We start from the raw sequence: 18397 nt of genomic DNA on the forward strand, positions 1-18397 counted from the left end.
AAATTATTGGGAGGAGATAAAAAAAAAAAAGAAAAATTTCTTTTGGGGCCGCACTTTCTGGCGACAACAACAACAACAACAAGCAGGAAAAATAAAAAAAAAAAAATTTTGCCCTCATAATTAAAAACAAAAATTTTTCAGACAACACAATTTTTAAAAGTTGGTTTTCCTTTTTTTAGCCTTTTTCTTAAATCAAGCCCACGAACCACTACCAACCACGTCATAATGAATCCAGCTGTTTCCAACATTGTCATCATGCTTGTGATGATGCAAGTCGCTAAGAAATTAGATTTTGAAGACCCAGATGTCTTATTCTACGCTAGAGCTGCATACATTACTTGTCAAGTTTTGGCATTTTTAGTTTATTTCTTTGTTAGAGCTAAAATTAATGCTAAGAATGATTTGACTACTTTGAAATATGTTGAACCAGCTAACCCAATGTCTGGACAAACTGAACCAAGAGCTATTGTTACCACTGTTAAAGAATACGATTTGCAACAAGTTAACCAACAAATCAAAGGTATGTTCACTGGTTTGGCTATGATGGGTTTCATGCACATTTACATGAAATACACCAACCCATTGGTTATGCAAAGTATTTCTTCTTTAAAGGGTGCTTTGGAATCAAACATTGTTAAGATTCACTTGTTTGGTACTCCAGCCACTGGTGATTTGAAAAGACCATTCAAGGCTGCTCCAGGTTTCTTGGAAGCTTTAACTGGTGCTGGTGGTGTTCAAACTGACAAAGCTTCTGTTGAAGCTGCTGAAGTCGCAGGTGCCGGTGGTATTAAACAAGATTAGAGGTGATCAATAAATCAAATAGACTAGCTGATAATATTAATACTGTAAAAAAAAACAAGAACTAATTAGATAGCAATGGAAGAGACAATAGAATATCAATAAGGATTTATAATTCTATATATATATATGTATATGTTTCTTGTTGATAGAATCCTCATTGGTAAACTTGATCTACCAATATACATTCTTGTTCTTTACCCCTAACAAAACTGATTAAATCTAACAATTTTGCAGCAACAATAAATTCACTCAATGTCCATTGACCTTTACCATATATTTCGGGTAATTGATCAGGTAATCCAGGGAATAATCCTTCGTAAATCGGTTTATAGTTGAGAACTTCTTGTGCAGTAATATCGGTTTCCTTTCTGAGACGCACAAACAAGTCGTGAATCCATTGTGGTAAAAATTCATCACTGGAATATTGATCACGGTTGTAACAACGCATTAACCATAGTATCCAGCATTGATCTTGGAATTCAGATTGTAAGATTGATTCATAATCTGGGAATCCCAAGAAAAGTAAAGACTGCAGAAACTTTGAATCCTTCTTGTAAACATTTTTCAATGTAATCAATTTTGATTTTTCATTACTTAAAATTTCCTTTTCTAGTTTCTTGATTTGTTTAATAGCTGATGAAAATATCTTACTTTGTGAATCGATGTACCATTTGATATACTTGTGTTTAGTTGAATCTTGCGGGATATCAAATTGCAACATGTTTTTCTTTGTTTCTAAAGCAAGACGCAAATGGTTCAATCCGGCCAATTGCATACGTAAAGTGATTCCTTTTTCCCATGAATTTTGTACTAAGTATTGGAATGTTTTAATGAGACTATCAGGAATATTATCATTATTAATGAAAAACAAAACACCATCATTATAGTTTGTATTTGATTCAGTGGTTTCCCCGGCCACGACAGCATTGGTATAATCGTCAATAGTCGGTAATTTTATACCTTGCTCTTCAATCTCTTTCAATTTCTCTTCTGGCATTTTGATTTTCAACGCAACTGAATCACGGGGGTTTCCTTCAATACAAAAACCATAAGCTAATAATAATTCTTCATTGCCTTTTAATCCATAGTTATTGAAAATCTCTTTACCAGGTTGAATCGATTCAGATTTGAAACGGAAAAATCCATCAGATACATCCCAATTGACTTTTGCTTGTGGATTATGATTTAACAAATCAACAACTGGTAAAAGCATAGCATCATTTTTGTTACATGATTTATCAATTAAATAAGCTGGAAATGATCTACTTTTAAGTATCAATGAAGCCCATAAATAGTTTGGAAAGCTTGTCCAATTGTTAATGTCTTCTTCATTCAAGTATTTGTCTAAATCATCATCAGTGTAGAATTTAAAATCATAGTAAAACTTCATATTAATGAAATGTTGTTCAGGTTTGGAAACTTCATCCTTAAGTAGATTTATAACTTCCCACCATTCTTCAACTAGACTACCCAAATTTTCCTTTAAAGAATTTCCAAGATTGGTTCCCTTCAAGTATGTTTTATCTTGAGCTGACCAAGTATAAGGAGAATCAATAGCTGCTAAACTTGGCAACAATTTCAAATATGGATGGTAGAACGAATCTGCATTAATTCTTTCATGACATAAATAAAATTTCAATATGGCATTGGAATTCTTATCTTCAGTAGATTTTAAGTATTTACCAAACTCAGTAATGGCATTTTGAGTGGTTATTATCAATTTAAATGGAATACTAATTGGATATCCATTATCACTTGGAGCAATTTTGCCGTCATAGATTGCCCCAATGTTATTTGTCGTTATTTCTTTGAATTGCACATCGGGGGATAATTCTGCTCCATTCAGTTCAGCCCATTTTACCAAACTGTTGATTTTTTCTAATTTACCCATGTTGCAACTATGAGATGACTAACTCTGTGGTAGATGATTCTGGAAACGATAATTTTTCACAATGATTTTTTTTTTATTTTTTTTTGTTTTTCGCTCTTTAATCAACGCGAAGGAATGCCTAGGGGAAAGAATAATTCAAACTCCGCACGTTATTCACAGTATACTATGGATTCACCATGTTTTACTCCTGATACAGTTGCAAAATGTACTTTTCCTCTGTTTATTCCCAGTATAAAACTTTTTTGAAGATTGCTAAATTCTATAATTTTCGATAAGATTCTGTCTTTATAATGTTCTCATTCACTCTCTGTTAGACTTCCTCTCGTTTTGGTGAGTATAAAAAAGCTCGCATATTCCTAGGTGAGTTTTTGCTTTTTTTCCCTGTACTCTCAACTACCTTTAATTTTTTTTTTTGCTCTCCTTATTATATTTCTCTTTTGTCAACCCACTTTTTTTTTTCAACCAATCTCTAGATCAAATCCCTGTTTATATAATGCTTTCGAGAGTCCCATTGAGATCTTCAATTAGAATACTTCCTAGATTATCTGCTATACAACCAGCTCGTTCATTTGGTTCTACTGTCAAGGTTTTACAAGAACAAAAACCTTCATCCAGTGATGAATCCAAACCAAAGAAGAGACCATTGAGTAGAGTTGCAATTGGTGGTTCTAAAAATTCAAACCCAAAAGGATTTGGAATGACTGTTGAGTTTGCTACTTGGAAAGCTGTTGTATTGTTAGTTGTTCTTGGTGGTTTGGGGACTTACTACTTCCAAAAGGAAAAAGCAAGATTACAAAGAATAAAAGAAATGGAAGCCAATAAAACTATTGGTACTCCAGCTGTTGGTGGACCATTTACTTTGCAAGATACAGAAGGTAATAAATTTACTCATGAAAACTTGGTTGATCCAAATATGAAGCGTTTTTCTATTTTGTATTTTGGTTTTACTCATTGTCCAGATGTTTGTCCTGAAGAATTAGATAAATTGGGTGATATTTTGGATCAATTGAAAACCAAAGGTATTGAAATGCAACCAGTTTTTATAACTTGTGATCCTGCAAGAGATACACCAGCGGTTCTTCGTGCATACTTGGATGATTTCCATTCTGGAATTGTTGGTTTAACTGGTACTTATGATCAAGTTAAGAACTGTTGTAAAAAATACAGAGTTTATTTCTCAACTCCACCAGATGTCAAACCAGGTCAAGATTATTTGGTCGATCATCTGATCTTCTTTTACTTGATTGATCCAGAAGGTAATTTCGTTGATGTTATTGGAAGAGAATCTGGTGTTGATGAAAGTGTTTTGAAGATTAGTAAATATTCTGAAGCTTTTATTCCAGAAAATGAAAGACTTGCAAAGAAAGAAGGTATTTTTGGATTCCTTTATAAGTAAACATTTTAATTTGCTCTTGTATATATAATTTGATGGTATCGTAATTACATTAATAAATGATCTACGTAAACAAAAACTAAGGTGTTTGTTGATTCTACATTAACAACGAATCGTAAATCCCAATAAAAATCAATTCAAGTGGAAACTACATTAAAGAAAACAAAGTATAGTAAAAGAAAAAAAACAGAAAGGCAATATATATTTAGAATATTTAATGTCTTACTTAGATACCGGTAAGGACCAATCTCTTGTAACCACCACAAGTCTTACATTCTTCTTGGTGTTTAGCCATCAATTCTTGAGCCTTCAATGGATCAGAAACTTCTTTTGGTTCTGGCCAAGATAAGTATTCGTTGGTATAGTTTGGAACGTAATCAGCTGGCAAAATTTCCAATCTCTTACCATAGTTGTTAACCTTTCTCCAATCTCTGTGAACATTGTACAAAGAATCAGAGAAGTAAGCAAAACATCTGGAGAATTTCTTGGTGTTCAATTCAGATTGCATGTTTGGTTTGAATTCACCAAATTCAGCCCAAGCTTGTTTTGGATTGGCCAACATGTAATCAGTTGCTTTCTTAACAGCATTCAAGAACTTCTTGATCTTTTCTGGGTTTTCAGCAATGAATTTATCGTTAGCAATGTACAAAATAGTACAGAAACAACAACATCCCAATTCAGCCAATTTGTCAATTCTCAACATCTTAGCACCATCTGGGTTCTTGCCTTGTTTCTTCAAAGCTTCTTCCAATTCAACTTGTTGGATACATTCAATACCAATACCACAGTCGATCTTACCTTCCAAAATATATTTGGCAACATTCATACCACATCTAACAGCAGTATAATCATCTGGAGTCATACCGTAATGTTTGGTCAATTCATCAACTTGAATCTTACCGAATTCACCAACGTAACCAATACGTTTACCTTTCAAAGATTGGAAGTCGGAAGTAATACCAGATCCTTCCAAGTAACAAATACCAGTGAATGGTTCATCCAATAAAGAAGCAATTGAAGTAACTGGGTAACCTCTAGCTTTTGCAGCTAAAGTATGGACCATAGCTTTCAAACCCATATCAACTTTACCAGAACCAATCAATTCGGTGACATCAGATGGATTGGATGGTTCCAAGATAGCAACATCGATACCTTGTTCTTTAAAGTAACCTTTTTGAGAAGCTAAGTAGATTGGGATGTGGTATGGAGCGACCTCCCAGTTCAATAAGAAAGTGATTTTTTCAGAAGACATTGTAGAATTGTGTTCTTGATTTGTTGTGATGATGATAAAAAGAAAGTAAGAAATCAATGGGAAAAGAGGAGGATATCATTCCCTATTTATAATTTTTGGTTAAGACCAGAAAAGGGATAAAAGATAGGGGAGAAGAAGGATGGTTGAAAGCATAAAGGAATAAACCGGCTATTGTTTGTCTAAGAAGTATATTTGTTGAATATTCCCCCAACAATTATGTAACGATTTGTAAAAACATAAACCAGAGGAGATACTTACATAAACTGATAAAGGATCAATTATTCTGGAGAGCGGAAACTTTAAAGTGAATCATAATGAGGAGTAAGTTTTGATAAGGAGGTATTCTTGTACAAGGACAAAATTGTTGGAATAGTAGACCTCCCTATTTCTACTATTTGCTGCAAGGCACTACCAAGTGAGTATTCTCTTAAAAGTTTGATTGCAAAGAAGCGCATAAGAAATGGCTTGTGCGTTATGAAACTCAATTTCCGTTGATAAGAGAGTCCACGTGAACTTAGATTGTACCCCTTTAGAAAACTTTTGTAACTTTTTATCGGATAGATTCCCTACTTATAAGTTAATTGACCCTCTAAAGAATAGCGTCTATTCCAAAAACTAAATGCAAGACCAATCTTACATGTACATTCTAGAACCATGGTTCCAAATATCGCTAACAAGTTGATACTACAAGATGTTTTCAAATATCGAAAGAGAACCTCTTAAGGTATTGCATTTTATTTTTTAGAAAACATACTTTACATCTACTTATTCGCTGTATGAATAGCATGATTCAAAGAATTCAGTTTCTAATTTAACTGTTTTAACAAACATTGCTTCACAGACTTTATAGTCATCTTCCAATTTAACAACGCGCTCAACTTCAGAACCTAAGAAATTAACCCATTCTTCAAAGTCATAACCCAAATGCAAATTGATCCACTCTTGGTGTTTGTAAGCTAATCCTTCTGTCACACCTTTTTCGGTATTGTATTGTGCCCAACCCAAGTATGTTTTCTCCATTACATATAGACCAGTAATAAGTTCAATATATGATGTAGTCTTGTAAGTTAAATAGTTCAAAAATTGAATATATTTGGCAACTTCTGGAAGTATCAAATCTTGTTCTTTCAATTTCCTAACTTTGGATAAGTCTGATTTTTCTGTCAACTCTTTAAGTGTAATTGTAAAATAGTCATTTTCAAGTGAGGAAACAAAACCAATCTGTTTACCTAATCTAATTGCAGCATTTGGATAATCACAATAAGCCAATGTTTTACCAAACAAATTCAATCCAACTTGGAAAAACTTTAGATCTTGATGCAAGTAAGTATATAATCGGTAGTCTTCAAGAGTACCTTGACATAATTCATTTGTTAATGGGTGACTAATGGATTTTTGATATATATCGTTATGTTCTTTTAAAAGTCTTTCAATTACAGACATTCTGATTCCTGTTGAAAGTTATGGTTAAACCCGGATATCAAAAGTTCAAAAAAAAAAAAAAAAAGATAAAGAAAAAGTTCTTCAATAGCATTAAATAGTCCATGTTGTCGTCTCATCATCTCGTAACAAGTTATCTGTTTATAAGGGATGTAACTTAATAATGGGGCGATAAAACAAACTGGTATGGCGTAGTTAATGATCAACTTTGTACGATTTAGATCTCATTTGCAAATTTATAAATTACTGCCATGGTATTATACCAATCCTCTTTGATTAGAGCAATACCCATATAATACGATAATTGTGAATTTTAGGATGATCGTATTCATGGTGCGGTATATGTAAATTATGCACCAACAGGTTTATACGCGTGATATGTTGTTTATACGGAGATCAACAAATTGTTTCCTGTCATACGTTTAGAAAGCCGTAGCTAATTATATAAATAATATTATGACTAGAAGGTCCTACAAATGTTTGCAACTTTACATATCCGCTGCAAAACCAAGCCGACCTGTACAGTTCGGATCTACTGTTTCAACAGAGTCAAAAGTAAACTTTTTAAGTGATTTAGAAACTATAAATTTGGTCTACTTATTCGCTGTATGAATAACATGATTCAAAGAATTCGGTTTCTAATTTAACGGTTTTAACAAACATTGCTTCACAGACTTTATAGTCATCTTCCGATTTAACAACACGCTCAACTTCAGAACCTAAGAAATTAACCCATTCTTCAAAGGCATAATCCAAATGTAAATTGATCCATTCTTGGTGTTTATAAGCCAAGTCTTTCTTGATTCCTCTTTCTGTGTTGTATTGTGCCCAACCCAAGTATGTCTTCTCCATGACGTACAATAAAGTAATTAGTTCAATGTAGGAAGTTGACTCATAAGTTAAGTAGTTTAATAAATCAAGATATTTTGTCACTGATGAAAGGGTCAAGTTTTCTTCTTTCAATTTCTTAACTTTGGATAAGTCTGAGTTTTCTGTTAATTCTTTAAGTGTAGTTGTGAAGTAGTCATTTTCCTGGGAGGAAATAAAGCCAATCTGTTTACCCAATCTGATGGCGGCGGTTGGATAATCACAATAAGCCAATGTTTTACCAAACAAATTCAACCCAAGTTGAAAATATTTAAGATCTTGATGCAAGTAGGTGTATAACTTATAATCTGCAAGTGTACCTTGACATAACTCGTTGGTTAACGGGTGAGCGATGGATTCTTGAAATATATCGTTATGTTCCTTTAAAAGTCTTTCAATTACTGACATCCTGATTAGTCTTGATGATTCAAGTTCATATTAGAGAACAGAATTTCCAGAAAAGTTTTCCAACTGCATTAAATACTTCGGAAAGATGGTCTCTCCTGTCGAAACTGTTGCATATTTTTTTTTCTCTTACCGTTTTTTAAGTTCTAATTAGTGGTTCATGTTTAAGAATGGCCGCGTTAGGGGATATCAAAACTTTATAACAGTTTTGAAAATATGCGCTAAAAATGATTTTTGACCATTATGTACATTAGAAAGTTAAACAACTGATTGCATGAATCCTTGATTACAATGGACTTTAAAAGGAAGAGAAAATTTTTATTTATTGACTTTGGAATATGCAACTAATTTATTATTCACTAAGCATTCCAATACTGATTCAGAGTTAATCAAAGACTAACTAATATAAGAGTATGAAGGAAGAAGATTATACTACAAGACAAGAATCAACATCCTTTGATGAAGAAAACAAAAAGGTTCCACTGATTCTCACTCAGGTACATTCTACCGAGAATTCAGTTACTCACGGTCCAAAATTCATTCACTGGATCTATAAACTTGATGCATTAGGATTTGAATCCACGGGTATTGAAAGGGTCAGTCCAGAAGAAAGAGACAGACTTGCAGAATCAAGACCAACATGGCACTTGTTTGTTGAAACTATTGGTCTTTGGTGGGCAGCTTGTGGTGGTCTTACTTCCATGTCCTCTTATTTCCTTCCAACATTATTATTTGGTTTAAACATGAGGGATTCTATGGTTTCTGGTTTGATCAGTATGATTATTGGATGTGTTCTTGCTGCATATGCATCCACAATGGGTCCTAAATCCGGTTTGAGACAATTGGTTACTGCAAGATTCTTGTTTGGTGAATGGGGTGTCAAGATCATTGCCTTGATATCTATTGTTGGTTTGCTTGGATGGTCAATTATTAATTGTGTCTTGGGAGGACAAATTCTTCAAGCCATTAATCATAACATTTCATTGGCTGTTGGGATTGTAGTTCTTTCTGTTGTCAGTTGGTTGGTTGCCATCTTTGGTATTAGAGTTTTATTAAAGTTTCAAACTATATTATCCATCCCTATTTTTGTTGCCACTGTTTTGTTTTATGTGGTTGTTTGTCAAAAAGTTAAATATGTGCACGAATCTAATGAATTGGTCAAAGAAGCTGGTTATTCTGCTGTAACTACAAGAGGCAATTGGCTCAGTTATTTTGCTGTTTGTTATTCAATCACCCTGACTTGGGCTGGTGGTGCTGGTGACTATTATGTGATGTATCCGGCTAGCACTCCTTCCTATAAGATTTTCTTGGTTACTTTCTTTGGTATTGCAGTTCCAACAGTTTTTGTTGGTGTTGTGGGTACAATTTGTGGTAACATTGCATTATCATACAAACCTTGGAATGATGCTTATAATGCCTATGGTGTTGGTGGATTGATTGTGGAAACATTTTCTGCTTGGGGTGGATTTGGGAAGTTTGTTGTGGTGATCTTGTACATTTCTTTGATCTGTAACAATATCATGAACACATATTCCAGTGCTTTTGAATTCCAAATCATTGATCCACGTTTAATTTACATTCCAAGATGGATTTGGGCTACTATTGTCGCAATTATCTACTTTGTGTTATCAATTGCTGGTAGAGATCATTTTCTGGAAATTTTAACAAATTTTTTGCCAATGTTGGGATACTGGATTTCTATTTATATTGCATTGTTATTAGAAGAGAATTTGTTTTTTAGATCTAATCTTGAAAGAAAAATGTTACACGAAAAGGAATTTAGTGGATCCTATGAAGAATTGTACAATTGGGCAAATTGGAACAGACCAAAAGGAAGAACCATGGGTTTGGCTGCATGTTTTTCTTTCCTTTGTGGTGTTGCTGGTGCTGTTGTTGGTATGAACCAAGTTTACTACCGTGGACCAATTGCCGACTTGGTTGGTGAATATGGTGCTGATTTAGGTATGTGGCTTTCATTTGGTTTCACTGCTATTGCCTACCCAGGGTTAAGATACCTCGAATTAAAGGCTTTCCAAAGATAATTAGACTCTGATTGTTAATAATCCAAAAGTATATATATATATATACCCTCGATATAAGAAACAAATAGTTAATTTAATATTATGTAATGTATCATATGATACTTGATCCAATCGCAGCCTTACCACCTGGTGGTGTTGCCCGATTCGGTGAATTGCGGCTTCTCCTTAAATGGTTATACGAGGAGTCAAAAAAAAAAAGAAACTTTGTGGAACCAAAATCCGAAAACGTTTTTCTTCTTCTTCTCTTCTTGTGTGTGTGTCTGTGAAAAAAAAAAAAAAAAAATTTAAAAATTTTCTCTTCTCTTTTTTTTTTTTTTGAAACATCATCTTAAGTGTGTCTTATCTTGAATATCATCACACATATACACACCCCATAAATAGCCATGTCTAAGTCATTTGATGATTTCATAAAGCAACAGCAACTGGCTCAAAACAAGCCAAAGGGGTTTGGTTATAGAAATAATAATAACCAAGGCTACAACTACAACCAAGCTTATGGTATGAGTCAACCATTTCAACCAACTGGTCAAAGTTACCAAAATTACAATCAAGGTTACAACCAAGGATACCAAAACTACAACCAGGGCTACCAAAACTACAACCAAGGGTACAATCAAAACTATAACAACAATAATAGATACAATAATACCCAAAACTCAGGAATTTCCTCACCTGCAAGTTCTGTTCCAACCAGCGGTAGAAACACCCCTAACCCTAATGCATCCACTACTTCTTTGACATCATTGAATACTGCACTTTCCAAGTTGAATGTATCAAATCTTCCATTTGAAGAAAACTTGAGTAAAATTGAAAGCGCATCTAAAATAGCTGAAGTTAGACCAGAAGTTGAAACTATTATTTCCATAATAGCCGAAGAAGAAAGTTTATCTGTGATAAATGAATGGAAATTGAACGATATCTTGAAATCATTATTGAAACCAAAGAATTCTCCTTTGGTCAAAGAAGCAGCTTTATTGATTATTCAACAATTGGCAACTAAATTCGGTGGTCAAACTCCAAAGGAAGCTTACTTGTTGCAATTCTTATCCACTGCATATGATATGTTTACTGATAAAGATAAAAATGTTATTAAAGCTGCTAAATCTGCTACTGATTCATTGTATGGTATTTTCCCAGTTGAAGCTTTAGGTTCGATTGTATTGGATGAATACTTGACCATTCTCAAATCTGGTGCTAAATGGAACTCTAAAGTTTCAGCTTTGGTTAACTTTGATAGATTGATTGAAGAAGTTCCAGCAGATGTTTTGGAAATGAAATTCATTGACGTTGTCCCAGTATTGACTGATTTGTCTACTGATTTCAAACCTGAATTGGCTAAAGCTGGTATCACCACTTTGAAAAAATTTGTCAAAGTTTTAGATAACTTGGATTTGCAAAACAAGTACGATTTGATTGTTGAAACTTTAGCTGATCCTCAAAAAGTCACTGATTGTATCAAGAACTTATCCTCTGTCACTTTCGTTGCTGAAGTCACTGAACCAGCTTTGTCCTTGTTGGTGCCAATTTTGGATAAATCTTTGAAAATGTCATCATCTTCAAATGAACAATTGAGACAAACCGTCATGGTCACAGAAAACTTAACTAGATTAGTCAACAACAAGAGAGAAATTGAACAATTTATTCCAATTTTGTTACCAGGTGTTGAAAAAGTCGTCAACAATGCTTCTTTGCCAGAAGTTAGAGAATTGGCTGGAAAAGCTTTGAAAGTTTTGAAAGATGCTGAAAGTGAACAAACTGACGGTAAATTCCATGGTAGAATTACTTTAGAACAAGCCAAGAACTTCTATACTGAAAATATTCCAGAAGAAGAGCAACCAACCGCTTTGTTGAAGGATGAAAAATTGGCTAATTATTTGGCCATTGTTTTGCAAGTTGATGCTCATGTCAATGACTGGAAACGTTTGAAGGAATACTTGGTCATGGCCACTAGCAATGAAAAATATGCTGAATTGGTCGTTTCTCATGTCAGACATTTATTCAACCCAGAATCTGATGATGACGGTGTCAGTGATGATGGTGCTGTTGTTATTGTTGATGCTGATTTTTCGTTGGCATATGGTACTCGTATGTTGTTGAACAAAACCAAATTGCGTTTATTGAAGGGTCACAGATATGGTTTGTGTGGTAGAAACGGTGCTGGTAAATCCACTTTGATGAGAGCCATTTCTAAAGGCCAATTGGAAGGTTTCCCATCAGCAGATGAATTAAGAACTTGTTTTGTTGAACATAAATTGCAAGGATCTGAAGCTGATATGGATTTAGTTAGTTTTATTGCCCTGGATCCTGAATTGGCTACAGTTGAAAGATCTGAAATTGAAAAAGCTTTGAAAGAAGTTGGTTTCCCAGATGAAAGATTACAACAACAAGTTGGATCCTTATCTGGTGGTTGGAAAATGAAATTGGAATTGGCCAGAGCTATGTTGATGAAAGCTGATGTCTTGTTATTGGATGAACCTACCAATCACTTGGATGTTACCAATGTTAAATGGTTGGAAGATTATTTAGTTGAACATACTGAGATTACCTCCTTGATTGTTTCGCATGATTCTGGATTCTTAGATGCTGTTTGTACTGATATTATTCATTATGAAAACAAGAAATTGGCCTACTACAAGGGTAATTTGTCTGAATTTGTCAAGATCAAGCCAGAAGGTAAATCTTATTACACTTTGACTGACTCCAACGTCAAGATGGCATTCCCACCTCCAGGTATTTTAACTGGTGTTAAATCTAATACTAGAGCTGTTGCCCGTATGTCCAATGTTACATTCACCTACCCAGGAGCTGATAAACCTTCTTTGAAAGATGTTTCTTGTTCCTTGTCATTATCTTCCAGAGTCGCTATTTTGGGTCCAAATGGTGCTGGTAAATCTACTTTGATCAAATTGTTGACTGCTGAATTGGTTCCTCAAGAAGGTAAAGTTGAAAAACATCCAAACTTGAGAATTGGTTATATTGCCCAACATGCATTGCAACATGTCGAACAACATAAAGAAAAAACTGCCAATCAATATTTGCAATGGCGTTATAGATTTGGTGATGATCGTGAAGTTTTATTGAAAGAAAGTAGAAAAGTTTCTGAAGATGAAATTGAAATGATGTCTAAAGAAATTGATATTGATGATGGTAGAGGTAAACGTGCTATTGAAGCTTTAGTTGGTAGACAAAAATTAAAGAAATCTTTCCAATATGAAGTTAAATGGAAATACTGGTTGCCTAAATATAACTCCTGGGTTCCAAAAGAAGTTTTACTTGAACATGGTTTCGGCAAATTGATTCAAAAATTCGATGATCATGAAGCTTCAAGAGAAGGTTTAGGTTATAGAGAATTAACTCCATCTGTTATTCGTAAACATTTTGAAGATGTTGGTTTAGATGGTGATATTGCTGATCACACACCAATGGGATCATTATCTGGTGGTCAATTGGTTAAAGTTGTTATTGCCGGTGCCATGTGGAATAACCCTCATTTGTTAGTCTTGGATGAACCTACGAATTATCTTGATAGAGATTCTTTGGGTGGTTTGGCCATTGCTATTAGAGAATGGAGTGGTGGTGTTGTCATGATTTCACATAATAATGAATTTGTGGGTGCTTTATGTCCAGAACAATGGCATGTTGAAAATGGTCAAGTTGTCCAAAAGGGAACTGTTGCAGTTGATTCTAATAGATTCGAAGATAATGGTGGTGAAAATGCATCAAAAGAAGGTTCTCCAGCACCAAGTGCTCCACTTAAAAAGAGAGCTGATGATGATGATTCTCCAGCAAATATCAAAGTTAGAACTAGAAAGAAGAAGATGACAAGAAATGAAAAGAAGGCACAAGCTGAAAGAAGAAGATTGAGATATATTGAATGGTTAAGTTCACCTAAGGGCACTCCAAAACCAGTTGATACAGATGATGAAGATGAAGATTAGATAATTCGTAATAAGTAAGTATTAATAGAGTTCAAATAAATAAAGAGCACTGTAAAATAAAAAAAAAAAAGAAAAACAAAGTGAGCAAAATCACCATAGTCGTGTAAAGTGCACAATTGGGTTGTCTCTGAAGGCAAAACAAAAACGAAGGAAGAAAAAATATTTCAGTGCGAATTTTCGTTTGATAATGGCAAAACGGTTGTCACCTTCATTTTAATCAACATCGGTTTCAATTACACCGTCAACATCAACATCAACATCACGAATTAAATAAACAAATGGCTGATAGATATTCATTTTCTTTGACTACATTTTCCCCAAGGTATGTTAATTGATAGTTTTAACAGAATGTATCGTTATTGTGAGGATCATAATTACTAACGTTGTTTTCTTTAGTGGTAAATTGGTTCAAATTGAATATGCATTAAATGCAGTTAAACAAGGTGTCACAACCATTGGTATTAAATGTGACAATGGTGTGATATTAGCTACTGAACGTAAATCCAATTCTTCATTAATTAAAAATGATACCAATACAAAAGTGGAATATATTACCCCAAATATTGGTATGACATATAGTGGAATGGGACCAGATTTTAGAGTTTTAGTTGATAAAGCACGTAAATTAGCTCAAGTTAATTACAAACGTATATATAATGAATATCCACCAGTTAAAATAATGGTTCAAGAAATTGCTAAAGTTATGCAAGAAAGTACTCAACTGGGAGGTATTCGACCATTTGGTGTTTCATTATTAGTTGGAGGATATGATGAATATAATGAAACTTTTCAATTATATCAAGTTGATCCAAGTGGAAGTTATTTCCCTTGGAAAGCAACTGCAATTGGTAAAACTTCAAATCTGGCTAAAACATTTTTAGAAAAAAGATGGAATGAAAATTTACAATTGGAAGATGCTATTCATGTTGCTCTCTTGGCATTAAAAGAAAGTGTTGATGGTGAATTAATTGGGGAAAACTTGGATATTGCCGTTATTAGTGATCCTCAAGAACAATTATTGGGTTTTACTGGTACTAATACTCCTGGTCCAAGATTTAGAAAATTATCAGCTGAAGAAATAAATGATACTTTGGATTCTTTGTAAGTTTACAGAAAAAAAGTACAATGGCATATAAAATAAATACACATATTAAAAAAAAAAAAAAAAGAAACACTGTCGAATATAAACTGAGTTCTATTATTGAAAATAAATATTGAAAGAGGAAATAAATATTGAAAGAGGAAACATTATCTAATAGTTATTGAAGTAGCGGAAGATTCAATATCTTTAACCTTTTGAGTAGGTACTTGATCTTCTTGTTCATCCAATGCTTTTAAGCCATTATCTTTAACAAACAATGCTGTAACAACACAAATACCCATCAATGGGATTAAAAAATAGAAATAATTTCTTAATCCTCTTGAGTATATATCTCTAATTTCAGATACTTGAATTGGATCAAGATTACTAATGTTGATTTTTTCATAAATATGACCTTGAATATATGTAATAATTGAATCTGTCAATGATGTATTATCGTCATTAATACTATTCAACTCTTTTAGAACGGTATTACTAACAATAGTTGAACCAACAGCAATACCGACACATCCACCTAATGATCGTAAAACATTTCTTGTGGATATGGCAACAGCACGTTCTGATTTTAAACAATTGGCTTGAACAGCAACCATTGAAGGCTGAAATGAGCATCCTACTCCGCTACCCATTATTAACAATATAAGAATACAAATACCATCATTTAAAGATTCGTTCCAAAGAATCAATAAACAGCAACTTAATAGCCATAAAATGTATCCCGCGGTAACCACATAAAAATAATGACCCGTACGAGTTATTATTTGACCAGAAATTATGGACCCGCCAGCTTGAGTAAGAACTAAAGGTAATACAAAGATTGCTGTTTGAATTTCATCTTTGCCTTTAATGATTTGAAAATAATAAGGCATATAATAAGTGAAACTAAAATAAGCAGCACCAAAACAAAAAGTTGCAAAATATAATAAACATAATGATTTACTTTTGAAAAGTCTTAATGGAATCATGGGTAATTTTGCAAATTTCCATTCAATGACTAAAAATAAAATCATCAATGAACCACCAAGAGTAAACATAATTATAACTATTTTACTATCCCAAGGATAAGTTGAACCACCACCATTTAATGGAATCAATAATAAAGTTAAACTAGCACTAGCTATTAAAATACCAAAATAATCTATATTTTTAAATTTTTCTTTTCTTGAAACAACTTGATTTAATTTCTTACTATTATTGTTAAGACAAAAATAAAATATAACATTAACCATAAACCCTAAAGGTGCTAAGAAATAATAATAACTTCTCCAACTACTTGTTTTAATAAAAGCTCCCATTAAAAAAGGTCCAATTGCATTACCAATCCCAACTGAACTACCTAGAATACCTTGAAATTTCCCACGATCTTTTAATGAAACAATATCACTTAAAATAACCATCAGTAATGAAGATACTCCACCATTTCCAATTCCAGCTAATGCTCTAAATATATAAAATTCAATTCCTGTTTTAGCTACTGAACATGCAACATCACCAATAATTAAAATCATTAAACATGTCATAATGACTTTTTTTCTACCAAATATATCACTCATTCTACCAAATAATACTTGACATACAGTATTTGCCAATAATGAAGCAGATCCTGCCCAATTAATTGTTTGTTGTGAATTTAAATCTTTACCAATTTCAGATAATCCAACAGTAATACCTGTTTGATCCATAAATGAAACTAAAGTAGCTAAAGATAAAGTTAATAGGATTATAATGATTTGTGATGTAGGTAAAATGTTACTATGAGCATCACCTAATTTTTCACATAATTCTTTAGAATCAATACCATTATTAGGTTGTTGATTATCTGATTTAGTTAATGTATGAATACTTTCTGGAGGGGTATTTGGGAACAGGGATTTTTCTTCAAATGTAACAGCAATATCTTTATCTGAATTATCAAACTTCATTTTCTTTTTTTTTTTTTTGGCTATGTCAATAAAAGAAGAGTAATCTTGTAATAATACTAAAAAAAAAAAAAAAAAGCAGAGGATATGAGTTAATTCTTATATATTTGTTACCAATATGGATAACTAATCAGATTGTGTGGAATCTAAGGGGGGGAAGGGTTAGTGAATATAGGTAGAAATATGATAATCATAAGAAAAACGAAAAAGGTTAGGGATAAATTCGGAATGCAAACATTGCAAAAATGGAACATCCACAAAAGGTAAATCCTTCAAACTAATATAATATAAATCATAGTCAGAAGAAAGTTAGTGAAGTGTGTTCTAGGAGTTAACATTGATTGTTGCATTTAATTATGCGAAAGTTTATTATTTTTCGCAGTAAATTCGCAGCACTAATCAACACACACTGCCTTAATCACAGACTACATGTAATCCGGAACAGGTGAAACTTAGGAAATGTTGCAGTATAATTGTAAAATGATATAACCTTGCTTAGCTATCCATGTGTATATTAGACTTGCAGTTAGAGAAACAATGGATAGAGAGGTGTTCAAAATGCATGTATTATACTGCCATCGATTGTGGAATAGAAACATGATAATGAATTAGAACTAGATGGAAAATGGAGGCTGTGAATTGATTTACTAAAACAAATATCTAGATTCATAGCGGTGTTTTAAACCAATAAGTCAATCATTGAGGACTAAGCATCGTCTTTCTAAGATTGCTTGCCCATTTGCCTTTAGTTTGTCATAAAGGAAAATTCCTCTTTTCTTTGTTCAGTTTCGCTTCGCATAGAATCCTTTCATTCCTTTTCATTGTTTTCCCTTTAATATTATCAACCATATTCCTTTGTGTCATTTACTCCATTGTACTTCATATGGACGGACAGTACTTCTTCTTCTTCTTCTTGTTATTGCTATTAATAATTCTTCCAATTGTTTACCAAGAAAAAAAAAACCAAACGCACGGACTATTACATATGGATAAATTCACTGATAATAGTTATTCCTGATGATCTTCTTCATATTGCAATGTGTTTGGTATTTGAAGTTCACATTCTCTAAGTGATTGCTTACTAACAGAAATGCCAAGTGGTTCTGGTTCTAGATTTAATAAGGGGGGATTGTTCTGCCTTATCTACACCTCTTTGCAAAGGAACACTTCAAACATTGGTTGTGATAGAGTTCCTTTTAGTTTTGTGTGATGTACATAATTGCGTTTTTCTTTTAATTATTATTATCATCCATGGTAGATAGTCTATAACAATATATTTGAATATTAACACGTTTTTAAATCTGAGCAAATTCTCCTTTTTGTTGTTGTTTGTGTTACTAATTTTTT

At 33.1% G+C, this 18397-nt stretch overlaps 10 protein-coding genes across 10 annotated transcripts; 5 read left to right on the plus strand and 5 right to left on the minus strand. All coding sequences in view use genetic code 12, as the record gives it.

The window, feature by feature from the left end:
* Positions 1-225: 225 nt before the first annotated feature.
* On the plus strand, positions 226-801 carry PHO88 (Pho88p; the record flags this gene model as incomplete). The annotated part of the gene is made up of 1 exon (XM_002546390.1): positions 226-801. The coding sequence occupies one exon, from the start codon at positions 226-228 to the stop codon at positions 799-801; it is 576 nt and encodes a 191-aa protein (XP_002546436.1).
* A 154-nt stretch (positions 802-955) lies between these two features.
* On the minus strand, positions 956-2692 carry CTRG_05915 (protein-lysine N-methyltransferase; the record flags this gene model as incomplete). Its single annotated transcript, XM_002546391.1, has 1 exon — positions 956-2692. One exon carries the CDS (start codon positions 2690-2692, stop codon positions 956-958), a length of 1737 nt encoding a protein of 578 aa, XP_002546437.1.
* A 493-nt stretch (positions 2693-3185) lies between these two features.
* SCO1 (Cu-binding protein) lies at positions 3186-4088 on the plus strand (the record flags this gene model as incomplete). The annotated part of the gene is made up of 1 exon (XM_002546392.1): positions 3186-4088. The coding sequence occupies one exon, from the start codon at positions 3186-3188 to the stop codon at positions 4086-4088; it is 903 nt and encodes a 300-aa protein (XP_002546438.1).
* A 223-nt stretch (positions 4089-4311) lies between these two features.
* THI13 (4-amino-5-hydroxymethyl-2-methylpyrimidine phosphate synthase) lies at positions 4312-5337 on the minus strand (the record flags this gene model as incomplete). The annotated part of the gene is made up of 1 exon (XM_002546393.1): positions 4312-5337. The coding sequence occupies one exon, from the start codon at positions 5335-5337 to the stop codon at positions 4312-4314; it is 1026 nt and encodes a 341-aa protein (XP_002546439.1).
* A 765-nt stretch (positions 5338-6102) lies between these two features.
* CTRG_05918 (TenA family protein) lies at positions 6103-6780 on the minus strand (the record flags this gene model as incomplete). Its single annotated transcript, XM_002546394.1, has 1 exon — positions 6103-6780. One exon carries the CDS (start codon positions 6778-6780, stop codon positions 6103-6105), a length of 678 nt encoding a protein of 225 aa, XP_002546440.1.
* A 594-nt stretch (positions 6781-7374) lies between these two features.
* Positions 7375-8052, minus strand: CTRG_05919 (TenA family protein; the record flags this gene model as incomplete). The annotated part of the gene is made up of 1 exon (XM_002546395.1): positions 7375-8052. The coding sequence occupies one exon, from the start codon at positions 8050-8052 to the stop codon at positions 7375-7377; it is 678 nt and encodes a 225-aa protein (XP_002546441.1).
* A 410-nt stretch (positions 8053-8462) lies between these two features.
* Positions 8463-10091, plus strand: FCY24 (Fcy24p; the record flags this gene model as incomplete). Its single annotated transcript, XM_002546396.1, has 1 exon — positions 8463-10091. The coding sequence occupies one exon, from the start codon at positions 8463-8465 to the stop codon at positions 10089-10091; it is 1629 nt and encodes a 542-aa protein (XP_002546442.1).
* Positions 10092-10474: 383 nt separating this feature from the next.
* Positions 10475-14029, plus strand: ELF1 (Elf1p; the record flags this gene model as incomplete). Its single annotated transcript, XM_002546397.1, has 1 exon — positions 10475-14029. The coding sequence occupies one exon, from the start codon at positions 10475-10477 to the stop codon at positions 14027-14029; it is 3555 nt and encodes a 1184-aa protein (XP_002546443.1).
* A 568-nt stretch (positions 14030-14597) lies between these two features.
* Positions 14598-15134, plus strand: PRE8 (proteasome core particle subunit alpha 2; the record flags this gene model as incomplete). Its single annotated transcript, XM_002546398.1, has 1 exon — positions 14598-15134. The coding sequence occupies one exon, from the start codon at positions 14598-14600 to the stop codon at positions 15132-15134; it is 537 nt and encodes a 178-aa protein (XP_002546444.1).
* A 143-nt stretch (positions 15135-15277) lies between these two features.
* On the minus strand, positions 15278-17053 carry CTRG_05923 (uncharacterized protein; the record flags this gene model as incomplete). The annotated part of the gene is made up of 1 exon (XM_002546399.1): positions 15278-17053. One exon carries the CDS (start codon positions 17051-17053, stop codon positions 15278-15280), a length of 1776 nt encoding a protein of 591 aa, XP_002546445.1.
* Between the last annotated feature and the right edge of the window lie 1344 nt (positions 17054-18397).

Source organism: Candida tropicalis (genome assembly GCF_000006335.3).
Source record: "Candida tropicalis MYA-3404 genomic scaffold supercont3.10, whole genome shotgun sequence".
Taxonomy (NCBI): Eukaryota; Fungi; Ascomycota; class Pichiomycetes; order Serinales; family Debaryomycetaceae; genus Candida; species Candida tropicalis.